At 44.5% G+C, this 19,240-nt stretch overlaps 2 protein-coding genes across 20 annotated transcripts in view; one reads left to right on the forward strand and one right to left on the reverse strand.

Moving 5' to 3' along the window:
- Positions 1–19,240, forward strand: part of kirrel3b (kirre like nephrin family adhesion molecule 3b) — a 310,341-nt gene that overhangs the window by 251,342 nt on the left and 39,759 nt on the right. The window lies entirely within an intron of this gene.
- On the reverse strand, positions 10,603–13,736 carry LOC306932921 (sterile alpha motif domain-containing protein 3-like; the record flags this gene model as incomplete). The annotated part of the gene is made up of 9 exons (XM_079514894.1): positions 10,603–10,908; positions 11,086–11,162; positions 11,354–11,516; positions 11,609–11,806; positions 11,967–12,116; positions 12,477–12,564; positions 13,037–13,225; positions 13,343–13,472; positions 13,721–13,736. 9 exons carry the CDS (start codon positions 13,734–13,736, stop codon positions 10,603–10,605), a joined length of 1,317 nt encoding a protein of 438 aa, XP_079371020.1.

Here is a 19,240-nt window from a genome sequence, read left to right on the forward strand (position 1 = left end):
AGTTAAAAGAATGCATCCTTGTGTGGGAGGGTTAGCTGAAAATATGGCATGTGTTTGAGTGTCTGGAGGAGGTTGTCAAGGTTACGGCGGCGTGGGGGAAGTACTGTAATTCTGCCCCGGCTGTACCACGGAGCAGGTTCTCTCCGGCAGCTCACTGGAGTGTTGCATTGTCCGCCGTGTGGACACCAATAAGCAGACACACAAAAAAGCACAGGGTTTTCTTTTTTTAACCCATTTAGGCCTGACCTCAAAATTAAAAAAAAATCTTCTAAATCCTCCAGTTTTCTGAAATAAAATATTTTCACGATTTTTCAAAAATAGCAGACCTACAAGCTCGTAGCGCGCCACTCGGTGGCGCGCTACGAGCTTGTAGGTCTGCTATTTTTCAATAGCTAAATTATAACACCAAAAGGTGTTCCCTTTTGGTGTTCCACTTCCGGCCCAAAATGGGTTAAATGGCCTCGAACCGCAAATATTTCTCATCTTAGCACGTCTCTTGGTACCATCCCCAGTATGTCAGGTATGTCTGCTGCTTGCCATGCCTCTGATCAGATCATGCCACACTCCTTTCTGTGCTTTGCTTGTAAAAGACATCTGTCTTTGGAATCCAGGCGTGTGCCGCCTTGTGAAAGAGGGTGGAGTATGAGAACAAGAATACTGGTAGAAGTGTTTGCTAATGGAAAGAAGTAAAATGCAAGTAGCACGCTAGTTCTTCTAACCATGACTTCCATACAGTCCACACATGCAAGGCTGTATAGCACTCAACCTTAGAGTATATATGAATAGAGACGGCACCCGAGTTCTCCTCCCATCCACTTGCATTAAGTTGCTCAAAAGCGCATGAGGCGATTTCACTGTGCATTCTGGGTAGGAACAGAGTGCATTCTGGGATGGATTGGGCCCAAACACATGAACACGCTGCCACTGACTATCATTGCAGGCATTCAGCGTTCACGTGTCATCGTGAACGTGCACAATTATAGTCAACGGACCAGCTCGTTCATGTGTTTGGGCCCACGCTGCAATATCAAATTCGGCCACTATGTCCATTTCGCCTCAGGGTTTCATCTGGGTGCCGTCTCTATTCATATATACTCTAAGCACGCAACGTGAATTCTTTACTGAATCATCTGTCCAGGGACCGCATGTCTATATCTTTTCATATATAATAACTCAGAAGTGATGTTCCAATCCAGCCGTGGTTCCTTAGAAAACTTTGCTGATGCTCATCCACCACCACTGCCAGCCCTATCTATTCCTACAGATCTTTGATGAAAACATCCTGCCACACTAATTGACGAAGGCGCGCCGGCCATCTGTCCGGCCTAGTACTACCACCACACCGGTCTGCACAGTGTTAGTGTACAAACCTCCATCACTACGCAGGAATATATATCCTGCATGCCACATGGGGAATGTTATAAACTACATCCCATGCACTGCACAAAAAGCATGGAATACGGATGTGTATATAACAGGAAACTCCCGGTAAACTTTACAACAAACTCCGGTATACTCCCGAATTGTACCATCACACCTGTATATTCCCGTATATTAACCCATTGAGACCTGGAACGCATCCATGTCACGTTAGCGTTTAACCACATTAACCATTAACCCATTTTGGGCGGGAACCCCTTTTGGTGTTTTAAACATTGTTATAATTTAGCTATTGAAAAATAGCAGATCTACAAGCTCATAGCGCGCCACCGAGTGGCGCGCTATGAACTTGTAGGTCTGCTATTTTTAAAAAATCGTTAAAATGTGCCTCAAATCTTTCCGAAAATTGTCATGATTTAGAAAACTTTTTTTTTATACAGTGCCCATAATTGCCCGTTAACTCCTCTTTTCACGCAGTGATGCTTTCCTATGTCATATTTACTAGGGGTGGGACGATATGGGTTCCTCACGATACGATATATATCGCGATATTAGGCCCTCGATAACGATAATATCACGATATTCGATATATTGCGATATTTGCGATATATCGATATATTGCATGTAATTTCATCAACGATATATCACGATATCTGCAACTACAAAATACTTGGAACTGAAAAAATGCAGCATTTTGTATTCCCACAAAGCTGTTTGGAGACTTTGGACAAATCACCATCCAGTAATTCAGTACTTCTGGTTGCTGTGGAATCTGAGTGGGATTTGCTTTATTTTAGCTGTCATTTCCTCCTTTTTTGAACAACATTTCAAATTTTTAAAAAAAAGAAATCGATATCGATATTTTAATAATCAATATCGATTATTTATCGCGGGAGGACGTATCTATATATATCGCCATGTCGATATTTCAGCACACCCCTAATATTTACCATACACTAGGATACTCCCTGGTGTCCAGACTGCATGGCCTGTAAAAAAGACAACATCCCTAGATGTCCCTTTATTCCTATATATGGAGTTCTGTCAGGCATGCCCAAATATGGAGTGTTGTGATGTCAGAACTGGCGGTTCTGGACAACTGTGGGTCCGACCGACTCGAAAGCGGACACTGCACTCCCTGCGGGGGTGTGGAACGTGTGTGGAATTTGAAGTCAGTAGGGTGAACGGTTCTCGAGTTATGTGCATTACAGACGTACAGACGTACAGACAGACGTACAGAGACGTGGTGAATTTATAGATAGATTATTATTATTATTATTTGACCTAGCGAAGAACAGTGACTCAACGACAACAGCACACTATCAGAGGCGTGCACAGAAAACGGACAGATCTGCTAGAATTTACAAGGTCTCCTTCACTGGCTTCTTGTGATGAAAGCCAAAATGAGACTATACTTATTGTGGAAAACTTCGCTCTGGTCTTTTGTGAAGTGAAGGCACCGAAGTGATTTGTCAAGGCACGGCTTTCTGTGCGGGAGGCTTTAAAACGAGAGCGAAGAGTAAGTGGAACAGAATCGATAGTGAAGGAAATTGCCCAGGTCTGAGTCTCGCGACTGCATCGTGGTGGAATGAAATGGATGTACAACACTCTCTCACAGGTGGCTAAAACAAAGCTGTAGCATTTACTAGATTACTATATTCTGCCCTATTTGAGGGGGTGGGGGCACTGGGGGGCAGTAGGGTGGGGTGGGGGGTATAGTAGCAGTGATAATATGGATTGGACTGTATATGTAATAATGTATTATGTAGTGTACATCAGAAGCATCAGCTCAGTGGCCCTTGTGGTTTGAGTGTCCGCCCTGAGACTGCAGGGAGGACCACTGTAGTATGAAAAAACCTCAACCCGCTCCCTATATAATCTTGACCAGATTCTGGTAAATAATGACTTCTGATACCGCGGGGTATCCATACTGTGAGACTATAGCAGCCTGTACCAATTTTCCACTTTCATATTCTTCAATTCAGATTTATCTGTGAGATTTATGTGGGCGGCGCTTTCCGCGCCGCAATCCCATGCATCATTGGAAATCTAGACCATGGAGAGACAGGAGACTGGGGGCTGGTGTGTGCGTGCGTGCGTGCGTGCGTGCGTGCGTGCGTGCGTGCGTGCGTGCGTGCGTGCGTGCGTGCGTGGTGTTGGATGGTGGATGGTGGTGGTCTGTGCACTTGGGCTTCATCAGGGCGTCCCACCGGGGCGATTCTCTGCCCGGGGATGGAGTTGACTTGAGGGACTCCCCCCCTTCCCGTGGCGGCTGCCCCCACCCCCACCACCACCACCCCTGCTCCCCCCTTCCCGTGACGGCTGCCCCCACCACCACCACCCATGCTCCCTCCGTCCACATTATTCCCCCCAGAGACTAAATGAATGTATGGCAGTGTGGAGGAGGAGGAGGAGCACGCAGAGCCCGGGAGGCGTTGCTGCTGCTGCTGCCACGGAGCAGCAACATGCAGCGGCGTGCATGCATGGGGCGGCCGTTATTCAGCTCTAATACACTCTGTCTCCCGAGATCAGATACGACCGCAAGGACAGAGGCAGTCCTTAGACGAATGGCCTCTCTGCCAGGCCTCCAGAGTGCCATCCATCCCCCCCCCCCCCCACCACCATGCAGGCCCACACCCCAGCACACCACCCAGCCATCCTCCACTTCAATGGACACTCTCAAAGCACAGAGCCGATGTGCGTGCGTGCGTGCGTGCGTGCGTGCGTGCGTGCGTGCGTGTGTGCGTGCGTGCGTGCGTGCGTGCGTGCGTGCGTGTGCGTGCGTGTGCGTGTGCATCTGCGTGCACGCGTTTGTGCATGCGTTTGCCATGCGTGTGTGGCTGAGGTGGGGGTCGGTGGTGGGGCATACCGTTAAGAAGGGAACGGTGATTTTTACTGCCTACAACCCGCAACGAATCACCGATCCGGGTCAATAGCTCTGACTTTAAAAGGTGGGAGCGGGCTGGAAATAAGATACATCTCTAAAGACACCTGAACTGAACCGGGGCTCGCAACAAGCTCCCAGGGCACCGCAGGGGAGGAGAAGGAGACGGAGAAGGGTGAGGAAAGACGTGAGAGAATTGGGCCCATGCAGGGGAGGAGGAGGAGACGGAGAAGGGTGAGGAGAGACGTGAGAGAATAAGGGCCCATGCAGGGGAGGAGGAGGAGGTGGTTGTACTGTATGTAAGAGAGAGAGATGCAACGGGTGGTGACAGGTTAATATGGTGTCATGGAGGGAAAGGGGCTACGGTAATGTGCTTGCATTTAACATGGAGCTCGATCGGAGGACAAGGACACTGGTGTGTGCGTGTAGGGGGGGGGAATAACTCTGACATCCTATTACTCCCACTACGTGGCTTCGCGTGCGGTTAGCGATAGGGCTAGTAATTCCTCGAGTTAGACCAACACGCCGTCGGAACAATGACACGGCGCTGTGTGTGTGTGTGTGTGTGTGTGTGTGTGTGTGTGTGTGTGTGTGTGTGTGTGTGTGTGTGTGTGTGTGTGTGTGTGTGTGTGTGTGTGTGTGTGTGTGTGTGTGTGTGTGTGTGTGTGTGTGTGTGTGTGTGTGTGTGTGTGTGTGTGTGTGTGTGTGTGTGTGCGCCTCCCCTCTCACCCCGTCATGTACCCATGGAGACCGCGCTAATGAAGAAATGTCACAACATCGCCACCACTATCCCCACTTCATTGTTGCTGTGGATTGTGAGTGCGTGAGATAATCAACTAGGGGGTTTTATCGTAATTCCTAGGGGACTGCAGATGCGATTTTGCCTCCTGGCTAATGTAAAAATTACATTTTGAAAAATGCAAGAGCAAAAGAAAAGGAAAAAAAAGCATTGTCCCTATGTGTAAACTACCAAATAGCCTAAATTATTTCATTACAGCTGATGACTGAAATCTAATTTGCCATTAAAACAAATATTTGGTTTTAAATGTTAGGCTTATAGACCTCTAATTATAGCTTTGTCTGGGTTTTCCACAGACACATGCAGTGCTCATAGGACACGTCTTCCTTGAAGAGTGCTGTCCAATAATTGACAGTCTCATCTCCCTCGCACATGTTGTTCAGCACCTTGGCAGTATATTAGAATGTCATTCACGTCGTGCCGGGAGACACTGACTACAGGCAAAGTTCTCTCGTTCTCTCTTTTTCCAATATCGGGCCTCTTGTCGTGCTATATGTCAACGAGGAAGGCGTCTCTGTCGTATTTTCATTTATGCGCTTCACACAGGGAGGACAGATCACAATTCCGTGTCACTGCCGACCGTCACCACAGAATGTGTGTTATGAGACCCGTGTATTCTCCACTGGTATGTTCCATCGTACACGCACACACACACACACACACACGCAGTCATTCCAAATATGCATATGCGACGCAGAGAGGCAATGTGCTGTAGTGTATTTAACCATGCCGATAATTATTCCAGGGTTTGATTTACTATGCTGATGACACAGATAGCTATTTAATTTAATTCCATCTAGTCCGCCACTGTTTTATTACCTTAATCACTTTCAGCCGAGTCAAACTGGGTTCCCATGGCCCCGCCCCCAGCACACTCTGCTTCCATTGACTAGGGGGCAATTTATCTGTATAAGCGGTAACACACACACACACACACACACACACACACACACACACACACACACACACACACACACACACACACACACACACACACACACACACACACACACACAGACTAACAGACACAGACACACACACACACACACACACACACACACACACAGACTAACAGACACAGACTCACGCACACACACACACACACACACACACAGACTAACAGACACAGACTCACACACACACACACACAGTCACACACACACATACACACACACACACACAGACACACAGACTCACAGACACAGACTCACACACACACAGTCACAAACACACACACACACACACACACACACACACACACACAGACGCACGCACGCACCTAAATCCTTGTTAGAGCAGTGTGGAAAAGTGAATCAGTCACCGAACAAATGTGTTGACCCTTCTAGCCTCCCAGTGGGGATGCAGGTGTGTGTGTGCCTGCCTGCAAGTTGCAACTCATGACAATATAATTTTTTTGGGGCGAACAAATAATTCGAAGAAAAATAGGGCATAGTACAACACCTTTTTAGTTGTTTTTTCTTCTTTCTAATTATTTGTTGTTTTCTTTTGTTTATTGTCATGATTTGTCAACATCCGAGTTGGCTTTGTCCGAGGCTTACAGGTCTTTAAATAAATACTTTCTGAATAGAAAAATGTATGGGAAATTGTCTTCCGGGCCGCTCGTCTATGCTCCCCCGTTGCCCTCGGTCCCTCTGTCTCTGCTCACCCCAACGCTCCCCGGTTGCCCTGGTCCCTCTGTCTCTACTGCCCCCAACACTCCCTGGTTGCCCCTGTCCCTCTGTCTCTGCTGCCCCCAACGCTCCCCGGTTGCCCTGGTCCCTCTGTCTCTACTGCCCCCAACGCTCCCCGGTTGCCCCCGGTCCCTCTGTCTCTGCTGCCCCCCAACGCTCCCCGGTTGCCCCCGGTCCCTCTGTCTCTGCTGCCCCCCAACGCTCCCCAGTTGCCCTCGGTCCCTCTGTCTCTGCTGCCTCCAACGCTCCCCGGTTGCCCCCGGTCCCTCTGTCTCTGCTGCTCCCCGGTTGCCCCGGTCCCTCTGTCTCTACTGCCCCCAACGCTCCCCGGTTGCCCCGGTCCCTCTGTCTCTGCTGCCCCCAACGCTCCCCGGTTGCCCCTGTCCCTCTGTCTCTGCTGCCCCGAACGCTCCCCGGTTGCCCCTGTCCCTCTGTCTCTGCTGCCCCCAACGCTCCCCGGTTGCCCCTGTCCCTCTGTCTCTGCTGCCCCCAACGCTCCCCGGTTGCCCCCTGTCTCTACTGCCCCCAACTCTCCCCGGTTGCCCCCGGTCCCTCTGTCTCTACTGCCCCCAACGCTCCCCGGTTGCCCCCGGTCCCTCCGTCTCTACTGCCCCCAACGCTCCCCGGTTGCCCTCGGTCCCTCTGTCTCTACTGCCCCCAATGCTCCCCGGTTGCCCTCGGTCCCTCTGTCTCTACTGCCCCCAATGCTCCCCGGTTGCCCTCGGTCCCTCTGTCTCTACTGCCCCCAATGCTCCCCGGTTGCCCTCGGTCCCTCTGTCTCTACTGCCCCCAACGCTCCCCGGTTGCCCTCGGTCCCTCTGTCTCTACTGCCCCCAATGCTCCCCGGTTGCCCTCGGTCCCTCTGTCTCTACTGCCCCCAACGCTCCCCGGTTGCAGTTACCGTGCTGCCATAACATATGTGCTTAACTCATTAGGAGTCTACACGTACTTATACGTGCCGGGGAAGTGAGGCTGAGGCATATATGTGCAAGGAAAGCCATGCTGCAGAAAATATCAGTTGTAGCGCTGGGTGTTATAGACCAAATACTTTGATTTTGACATTGTGTCGATGATATCGTATTGTGAGGATAACACAGTATATTTTCCAAACGTTTTCAAAACAAAAAAAGTATAAAAAAGGGCATCGTAGGTGATTAAAACCAGGAAAAGATAGCACGTCATATCACAATATTTCGATATTCAAAATCCCATCACGACATCAACATAATACTGTATCGATGTAGTCTCCAACCCTATGTAGTCTCCAACCCTGACATGACAATAATCATCATCACCTTTCTTGTCAACATCATTCTCATAAGCACATTTCTTTTGATGATCCTTATCTTTTGCCATGGTAATTTATAATATTTATTATGCTATTATACTTATCCTCACCATGGCCACCGTTCTCATCATCACATTTGTCATTCAGCCGCATAGAAACTAGCGGCGGCTTTGTGTACACTGCTTGGTATTCATCATCACGTTGCCATGCATTGTAGACATCGGCGGCAGCAGCAAAAAGCAAAAGAAAATAATATTCCGACATTCTTATTCGTATTCAGACGAGCACTGCTTGAGTGGTGCTGTGAGCATCACCAGTCACCATTACTACCACAGTTATTATCATAATCTTTTATTCAGTATTTAGTATACACAATGGCTTTTCATTCCCTCATATGGCGGAAAAACCCTGGGAACTGGAGTAGTGTACACAGACTGGGGCTTGAACTGTTTCAGCAGGTGGATTGATAAGGTCTTTATTCAGACTTACAAACATGCACGCATATGCATGTGCACGCGCATACGCACACACACACTCACACGCACACTCACACTCACACTCACACTCACACTCACACACACACACACACACACACACACACACACACACACACACACACACACACACACACACACACACACACTTTCTGACAATCAAAACAAAGACGTGTATGGTCGAACAACAAGTTATACTATACTCCTGCAGGATCAATTTACAGAACAGTGCAGCCAAGCCTACACACAAGAAAAAAACGGTTCTATTTAGAACCAAAAGTGGTTTTTTGGCTCGTAATCATAGGGGAACCATTTTTGATGCTATATAGCACCAAATTTTAAAGGTGCTATATAGCACCTTTGTCAAATGGTGCTATATAGTACTGATTGTTAAAGGTGCTATATAGCACCTTTGTCAAATGGTGCTATATAGTACTGATTGTTAAAGGTGCTATATAGCACCAATATTTAAAGGTGCTATATAGCACCTTTGCCAAAGGGTATAGCACCTTTAATGATAGGGGCTAAATAGCACCCTTTGCAGGGTGCTATTTAACACCTGTTAAAGGTGCTATATAGCACCAATATTTAAAGGTGCTATATAGCACCTTTGCCAAAGGGTATAGCACCTTTAATGATAGGGGCTACATAGCACCCTTTGCAGGGTGCTATTTAACACCTGTTAAAGGTGCTATATAGCACCAATATTTAAAGGTGCTATATAGCACCTTTGCCAAAGGGTATAGCACCTTTAATGATAGGGGCTAAATAGCACCCTTTGCAGGGTGCTATTTAACACCTGTTAAAGGTGCTATATAGCACCAATATTTAAAGGTGCTATATAGCACCTTTGCCAAAGGGTATAGCACCTTTAATGATAGGGGCTAAATAGCACCATTTGTCTTAAAGGGTGCTATATAGCACCTTTAAGACAAATGGTGCTAAATGGAACAAAAGGTCGCTATATAGCACCAGAGGTGCCAAATAGCACTATATTGTTTACACGTTAGTCATGCCAGATACCATAGATGACTTAATATGCTTCTAAATCACACTTCTACTCAAAACATTCTAAATGGGGCTTAGAATCCTGTACTAAAAGCACATTGAGAAACACAATACATAACTTTAAAAAAAATCAAATGTATTCATTTCAGCAAATAAATTAAGTATAATACAAATGTCCTCTGTATCATTACAATAAATAGATCACAATACAATTCATTGCTGTCAGAAACCTTTTTTTTTTCCAAAGGATTCAAATTAAAAAATAGCTGATCTACAAGCTCAAAATGAATTGTGATGCATTGAGCTCAGTTATTTCATCAATTATTGAATTTGAATAATAATGTATTAATAAATAAAACTATAGTACAAATATCCTCTGTATCATTACAATACATATACAGATCACAATACAGTATATACAGTGAAGAAAGTAGTCCGCACACAGGCTTTGCTCCAGTAGTGTTTTATTTAATTTTAAAACACCATAAGTTTGAGGTTGTCCTGCTTTACAAATATATTGAACCCATAACCTTTTACTATAAAACTGAAAGCAGATCTCCTTAAAAGGGATAGTTCTGATTTTTTTTAACTTAAGCTGTATGAAATACTTGACATATAATATATAAATAAATATAAAATACAAATAAATAAATAAATAAATAAAATGCACTAATATTTTAGAAATAGGTCAACAATAGAAATGACGTTAGTTTTGTGGATTAATTTACTTTTAATGCATGGCCCCCTGTGCCCCCCACAAAATGACCGGAACTACTTACTATTTCACAAAAACCAGAGCAGAACTCCCACCACGAGACTCAATCGGGCAATCAAATCTGAACTATCCCTTTAAAGTTCTTCTCTGTGAAACAACATATATAATAGTCAACAACACACTTGACTGTTTTTGACAGGATCAGGATTTCTAAAACAAAATGTACACTCCAGAATTAGAATTAGAAGAGGCCCAGTCCAGTGGCAAAGTCCTTGCTTTTTAACTGACTCTCTTCAAGTGGCCATCCAGACATAGAGAGAGAACACTGACTCCTACATACATGCTAGTCATAGATGGAGTTGTACACTCGTTTTACTGTGACAGGAAGTTTGCCTGCATCCTTCAATTTCAGAACAACACACTCCAAAAAGGTCAGTGTCTTTTTCAGTCCTTTAGGGTACTGGATTCTGAACACAAAATATATGCACAGTAGGAGTCCCAGTGCCATTGAGATGTCCACACTCTCCTCTGTGATTACCTGGTCATCCATCGACAGCATGATGTGGTCATATTTCATGGGGTGACCCTCCCTGCAGCCTTTCAGCATCATCTTTGGTGTCGACATGTCAGTGCTGGTCTGAGCTTGGCCCTGGGGAGAGGGAATACCATTAACCATCAGACAAACACATACCCTTTGGCTAGTCTCCTGCAGAGCCACCGTGTCAAAAACAGAAACAACCATATGATAATATAAAAACTAATGCAATAATAAAATGTGCTTCAATTACATAGTGCTTCTCACACTAGTGAACGGTTCATGGCTCACCTCAACTTCAAACAGCAACTCTGGTTTCTCCTTGAATAGTGCAGGCAAGAGCAGAATTGCTGCTTCCGTTAGGAGGCCTTAATGAAAAAAAATACAATAATTTATTATAATAATGTTATTTTCATAATCCTTTAAAATCACAAGAACAAATGTCAGTCAAGTAGTGAGTGAGTGAGTGAGTTAGTGATTCAGGGTGCTACTGCCATCAGTCAGTTATTGTAACTTGAAAATCTAACCAGTTCAAATTACCATAGATTCATGCAATTACCTGTTTTCAGTTTGTCTTCTGCACAGTCATCAATCATGCACATTAACTTATTCTTCAGGGGACTTCGTGAAACCCGAATGATTCGAGGTGCCATCACAGCGAGCTTATTGAGGATTTGTTGGTCCACATCAACATTGGCGATATCTCTCAGATCCCAAGCGAGCTTTAGAAGGCAAAGTAAAAGAAACGTGTATAAAATATAGTCATAACTCATGCAATTAAATAAGGAGACAATTGACACATTATTGTACTTACTATTTTGGATAGTCTGAGACATGGGAACTCAGAGAGCGTCTCTTCTGTGCTGTGGTTGGACACAAAGTTTCTGCGGTACAATTTGATTCGTGTCAACCTTTCTTTGAGGAGCTCTAGGTCTGGACGGAACTTCTCTGTTTCCTCTTTCATGACTCTCAAATGTTCTTTAATGCTTCGGTCATCTTCTCCTGCATCAATCTATAAATCAAACAAGTTCTACAGATTCAAGTAAATTGCATAAAATTGTTGAAAAATACAACACATTGGACCTTTAAACGTATCAGCATAAAGGTCCCAACGTTCATTCTGCGCTCAGACTCAGACTAGTTTTCTGCTAAAACAGATTGACAGTTTTTACCATGGTGCTTGGATTAACCTCAGCTGTCTCTGTCTGACGAGGTCGCTTCCTTCCAGTCCATTTTTCTGTTATTCGTGCCATTTCATTGTTAGACACAAGTAGCTTCCTTTCTTTTTTAAATTTATTATGCAGTGAATCAAGCATGGCATCCTGTGAAACAAAGTTTTTCAAGTTGTTAAAGATGAATAGAAACACTAGAATGCATCTCTTACTAGAAACCCCTTACTAAAAAGTATGGGGAAAAAGTGTCCCTATTCTGACACTCACTGAAAATAGCAGATCTACAAGCTCACAACGTGTCACACTGCAACACATTGTGAGTTTATCATTTTGATTGGATATTGTTGGTCGAGAGAATTGGTGTAGAAGGTGGAAAAAGAGCAAATCAGGCATAGAGCTGACCCCAGTCTACCGAGTATTAGTTTACCAAGTATAGCGCTCAGTTTCAGTGGTTAACAGTGACACATAGAATTGTACCGATGCAGGTAACATGAACAAATAAAAACTTACATAGCCAGACCCAATGCTTTCCCTGAGGAATGGGTAGTCCAGGTTTAGGGTTGACAGAAGTTCCACATACTGAAAACGAGTTGGGAGCCTAAAAAGGTAGTAAACAGTAGTAGTGTTGATATTAGCCATAATAATTAGACACTGACAATTGACACATTTCCAGACAACGTCACACTATTAAGAAAGTGGTCACAGCACTGACGTGTAAAAATGCATCCCATCAAACTTTCAGATGCTGTTTTTCTCCCAGTGTGGAAGAAGAAGATTTAGGGTGGATGTTTACTGCGATCCCTTGCTCTTGAAATATACCTTGTTTTATGTTGTTAAGTATACAGTATACGGAGTACATGAATGGACCCCTACAATGACTGGTCAGTTATGATGATGTAACCTTTTCTCTCTCAAGAGAAAATAATCTCTCCTCACTATTTGCAACATCCTGTGTGAGGTGGAATGGTCCATCTGACATGGATACTTCTATGATGAATCTTTACATACCGATACAGTGCAGTGCCATGACAATTAATCAAGTTAGAATGGCATACGTAGTAGAAACTTACATTGTTGTCTTACTGAGGTGGTTAAAAAGAGTCTGGATCAAAAGACTTCGTAGTTTTGTTTTACTTGCACTCTTCAGATCAAGGTCTCGACTGTCTATGGCCATCCTCAGCACTGGTGGAATCACCAAAGAGGTATCTGGATGAGAACTTGGTTGGCTGGCGTGATCACATGTTCTTGTAGCGGGCTCTCTGCAGAGGAATAATGAGAGGAAGAAAAGATAACTCAACAGAAAGATGACCAGCATAAATGGTGAACTACAATGTAGAATCACAGTGCTGTGATTTGAGACATTAAGTTTGCATTACCCGTTTGTTTCTGTGCTTTTAAGTTTCTCCAGTTGAAACATAAATATACTCTGCTTCCGAATCTGTGGAATGAGCCTCTCTGACATTCTCTCCGTGATCACACCGAGAGTGGCTCCATCTATTTCATGCTCTGGAAAAGAGAAAGCATTAAAAAAAAATCACTTAGTTCAGAACTTGAGTTGTGGTACCAGTACAGAAGTAATGTAGTGGGAGTGAGTAGCAGGAGAAAAGACAATAACAAAAGAGATAACAAGAGAGAGAACTCTGCCTAACACCGGGGCTCCACCGGGCGCGTCAGCGTCGCGTCGCGTCACCGTCAGGGAATGTTCCCTTTTTAATCAATGAGATAAATGAATTTTTGATCAACCGGAGTCCAACTTCTGTAGTCCGTCATAACCTAAAAGAGACAAATTGAAAACTAGGATGAATGTTAGCCTATATAACATGTTACTCTATATTCAAATGAAATAATAAAATCATCAGTAGCTAAATTATTACTATTCTGGTAATCTTTATGTAAACACATTTTTATACCAATACATCACTTTCATACCAATACAACAAGTTATACATAACATAAAATAAATAAATACCGGTAGATAAGTAGAGCAACTAACTTGTACGTTTTTAGCCCAAGGTGTGTATTGTGTGCAAACTTAATGCTTGGAATGGATTCAGCATCATGAAAACCCTTAAAGCATGATGAAATTTAGATGTTGTTCTATAGGTTGTTAATGGTATGGTCACATATTATGCCAATTATGAAAATTGCTCAACATATGCAAGTTAGCACAACTTTGTGTACTCAATATGTATGGGTTCACATTCTGGCAAGTGGACTAATTCTAATATCAAAATAGATTATCTACACAAGCCTAAGGTCACTATGCGACCGTTGTGAGCTTGTCAATATAGGGTATTTTCGCTATTTGAACTTATAATTATGCCCTATATTGAAAATAGCCGACCTACAAGCTCACATGTGTCACGACGCCAGGGTTGACATGACAGTTGTAAATTAATAATGGGCCAGATATCGTTTGGGCAACTGCACCCGAAGATAGTCAAAGCCTGTGTTTTTCCCAAATAGAAGGCTTATATTAAAAATACTCAATATCCATAAACAGCCATTTCCACCGTCTTCAAAGCAACCATAACAAAACACGGTACAAAATAGCCCCTCCTCCGCGGCCGGTTCCATGTGTTATTATGGGACAAGTAGAATAGGTACAAAACGTATTTATTTAGCAATTAGCAAATTACATAAATAAAGTTTCCCCAGTGACATAAAAACCGAGTTCTTTGCCATTTAAACACTCACCTCAAAAAACGCTGGGTCAAACGCAGATCAAACTGCTGAAAGCGGGAGTCCGTGTGACGCAGTTTTTATTTCCTCTTCTGGAAAGTTCAAAGCTCGCGCTAAATACAGTCAGTGTACGCTTGTCAAAAACGAACAGATCTACAAGCTCAGTCCGCGTTGCGACGCGACGAGTTGTTAGCTTGTAGATCTTAACATGACACCGTGACGGCTTGGAGCCATGGTTGGAGCATGGAGTCAACCAATAACAAACAAAGAAGCAGTTTACGTCTTGAATCACGACAGTTTTCTGAGAAATTCTAGAACGAGAGGGGGAAAAAAGTAAAGAAGAGACGACACACAAACGGTGTGTGCGCGCGCGCGTATCACTCCCATAAGTTCCATAGTAACACCAGCGCCTGTGTGTGTGTGTGTGTGTGTGTGTGTGTGTGTGTGTGTGTGTGTGTGTGTGTGTGTGTGTGTGTGTGTATTTATCGCTCCCATTGTGAAATGAAATGAAATGAAATGAAATGAAATGAAATCTATATTTACCCAGGGTATCTGGGCTAAGCTCAAGAACTTGTTTCCAGCCAGGCCCTGCTCATAGAACACATTTCATCGTAGTGGTTGATGCCTTGTTCAAGGGCATTTCAACAATAACAAACGCCAGTATATTTTATATATATATATATATATATATATATATATATATATACACACACACACACACACACACACACACACACACACACACACACACACACACACATAATATAGGCCTAGTATAGTTGAAGGTCGCAATTATATTATTATTATTATATGATTATCGAAGGTTAACTATAGAATCATATTGTGCCCAGGTCTCGTGACATCACTATGACATCATCAGGGATAATAGTAAATCAGGGATTATATAGTAAATGCGACCTGCTGTCACAATTCAGCCCATATATGGAGATCCTGATGTCATCAATATTAGTATATGGATATATGTCAGAACCTGTTCTGGCCATATGTTGATCGTTCCCCATCCGTCCTTCCTCTTCGATGTCTCCCTTTTGACTGATACCTGTCCATTTAAACTCTAGACGGGCCTGCCCCAAAGTTATTAGTGCAGCCGCGCCCGGCAGCCGTCGAAAAGTATAGTTCTCAACAGGCCTGAAAATTAAGTCCCGGCCCTACCTGGGCCTACCTGGGCCCTCAAACCCTGTACACTCAAGACACTGCCCCCTCTGCCACCCTTAGATCTCCATATATGGAGCTGACCTGTTCTGACATTCCATATGTTGATCTGACCTTATCAAAACCCTGTACACTCAAGACACGGTCCATATATGGCCAGTGCACACGACCTCGCCCTCAGGCGTCTTACTGGTATAGTTGCGACCGTAGGCCACAGATTACTATGTAAACCTGAGAAACCTGTCAGTCAGTGACTCCGTCGCACCACCATATATGGCCGTCAGTCCGCCACGCATCGTGACACGTCACCCCACCATATATGGTCGTCAGTCCGTCAGTCAGTCCGTCTATATATGGCCGTGTCCATACGACACTGTCAGTGAGGGAGAAGACTGGATCATCACCTAGATCATCACGCTCCATAAATGGAGCTTACCTGTTCTGACATTCCATATGTTGATCTGACCTCATCAAAAGCCAGTACACTCAATACACGCTCCATATATGGCCAGTACAGAATTCATTCCATATGTTGATCTGAACCCCATGCCAAAGCGCCAACGCTCGCCCACGCGTCTGACGGTCACCCAGGCGGATGCGTGCACGCGGCATCGCCCTTTAGGTCGAGGTCGCTTCTCACCACCATCAGGGCTTCTTACTGGTACATCTTTAAGCTACTCTTTTGCAGATGTCACACGTTCACACATTGTCAGATTTTCCAAGTGGCCTCATGATGTGTAAATCAATTTCCCTGCTATAAGTAAAAAAGGTATAAAAATGTCAGTAATGTATTGGTATATTTCAGTTATTTGTCATATCTGCCCTGGGGCTGCTAGCACTTCAGTAATAGTGTTGAGGTGCTATATAGCACTATCCCTAAGAACCACTGAAGAACCCTGGGTGCTATATAGGACCTCAACTATCCCTAAGAACCACTGAAGAACCCTGGGTGCTATATAGCACCTTAACTATCCCTAAGAACCACTGAAGAACCCTGGGTGCTATATAGCACTTCAGTATTTGAGGTGCTATATAGCACTTCAGTATTTGAGGTGCTATATAGCACCACAACTATCCCAAAGAACCACTGAAGAACCCTGGGGTACTATATAGCACCACAACTATCCCTAAGAACCACTGAAGAACCCTGGGTGCTATATAGCACTTCAGTATTTGAGGTGCTATATAGCACTTCAGTATTTGAGGTGCTATATAGCACCACAACTATCCCAAAGAACCACTGAAGAACCCTGGGGTGCTATATAGCACCACAAATATCCCAAAGAACCACTGAAGAACCGCTAAGGCACCAAAGCCACCCAAAGAACCACTGAAGAACCGCTCAGGTGCTATATAGCACCACAACATTCCCAAAGAACCAGTGAAGAACCAGTGAAGAACCGTTTTTTTTTTGTGTGTATATGAGCCAAAATGAACCCATCTGCCCTGATTCATAGGCACCGGAGAGGGCATCTTTTGGGTCTGGATGTCCCCTAGCTCTCCTACTTTCCTTAGTGGACGCACTCTGAGCACCCCACCACACGTATAAACGGTACTTTTTGGCCAGAAAGGGATTTTTTGTGCGTCCACTAAGGAAAGTAGGCTGGTCTGATTTCGATGTGAGCTTTAAAACTGAAAGACCCATAGCCTTATACTGAAGCAGTAGAAGGCTATGGACCAGAGCTAGATGTCCCCGCACTATTGGTGAATGACTGGTCTATTTATTGATTTATTTTCCCCGACCGGCGCTGGTGGCCCCTCGAGCGTCGTTCCGGACGCAGTTTTTAGAATCGTAATGTCTCAGATTCTTCTTTTTGGCTCAAAACAAGCTAGATTTGCGGCTCATTCACAACGATACATGTATAATCCTTGGGTACAAAATGGATGTTTTGGGTGAATTAAAAATGTCACTTCACTTTCAATGTTTTATTTTGGTCATCAGTTCATGCACAGAAAGAATAATTGGTTATACATTGATATGAGCAATGACAATCGAAGCGCCCGTTACATAGCGATAATTCACTTCCTGACTCTTCCGAGTGAAACGGCTTTCAAACAGAGTATATATATATATATATATATATATATATATATATAATACATGGGCAGCGGTCCTGCATGGAATCCCTTTTTCAGACACCATATGCGGGTGTTGGCGGTCAAGGAGTTGTAGGTTACTTGGGTAAATCTACTTAGTTACTTCAGTAGTAACCTCGCCACCAGAGGAAAGAAGATGAAAATCCCATGAAGCTCAATTACCATTCTGCTTCACTTCACTTGCTGATTGAATGAGGTAATCTGTCCTCATTTAAAGGATAGCGTTTCAGTCAAGCATGCTGGCCCCGACTCACTCATGAAAAACAAATGAGTTCCCCCTCCTCCGATCCCTGGAAAACTGAGAACACGGCTCCCGGGAATAGAAAGGAGAGAGAGAGAGGAGAGAGAGAGAGAGAGAGAGAGAGAGAGAGAGCGAGCTCTATAGGGTTCTGTGCTGCTTGCAGAATGTCGTCTGGGTGTTGAATTGTTTTGATTCGCCCACATCAGCATGCAGCCACCATGCACCGCATCTCCATCATGGAGGATGGAGAGGACGTGCGGCGCTTTAGAGCCGTGATACATTCGAATGGCCCAGAACACCTTGTAAATTCTTCCAAAGCCGGCCGGAGACAAACCCACTGATGCCTCGGCGCGGTTGTAGTGTTACAAATGGACCCTATAGAGTGTCGCAGTGTCGCCCCCTGCGAGGGCACCAGGAAATAGTTCCCCATCCATTTTCCCCATAGATGTTTCATTTATTTAAAGGTATATTCAGGGATTTCACTTAATTCAAATATCACATCTTTTTTTTGTTTTGTTGTGATAATCCTCCCTACTATAGAGTGTGCTGACCATATAATGAGATCCTCCCTGTCCCCAGTTAACCCCTGAGGGTCAAAAAACCTTAGGTTTCGTTTTTGGCTAGGTGGCCCAGCCTTCATCCAATCAGGATAGAGAGGGGCCTTCCGCCAATCATGATTGAGCGGGGGCGGGCCTTGGTGTGCCTGCTGTTGGCCTGTTGCGTGTACCCCCACTGTAGTGTAGTGCGTGCATGTGCACATCTTGTTACCGGGGCAGACCGGGGGGTTTTCCAAATCACCCAAATCACTGAATGTTCCTTTAAAGACCTTTACGTCACGGACGAAGCCAACTCGGCAGGTGACAACTCATGACAATAAACATATTTTTGGGGGCCGAACTGATAATTAGATGACGAAAAAAGGGCAGTTTTTTTTCTATGTGGCCTCCAGGCCGCAGTTACCCATGTATGCTCTATAGTACCCAAAGAAATAAATACAACATTTTCCTTTTTCTAAGTTTAATCTGGGTCCTGCTGTCGTCGATCGTTTTGACAGATGTTAAAGTCAGGTGTTGCGTTGCGA

Source organism: Electrona antarctica, assembly GCF_951216825.1.
Source record: "Electrona antarctica genome assembly, chromosome: 11".
In the NCBI taxonomy this organism is placed as follows: domain Eukaryota; kingdom Metazoa; phylum Chordata; class Actinopteri; order Myctophiformes; family Myctophidae; genus Electrona; species Electrona antarctica.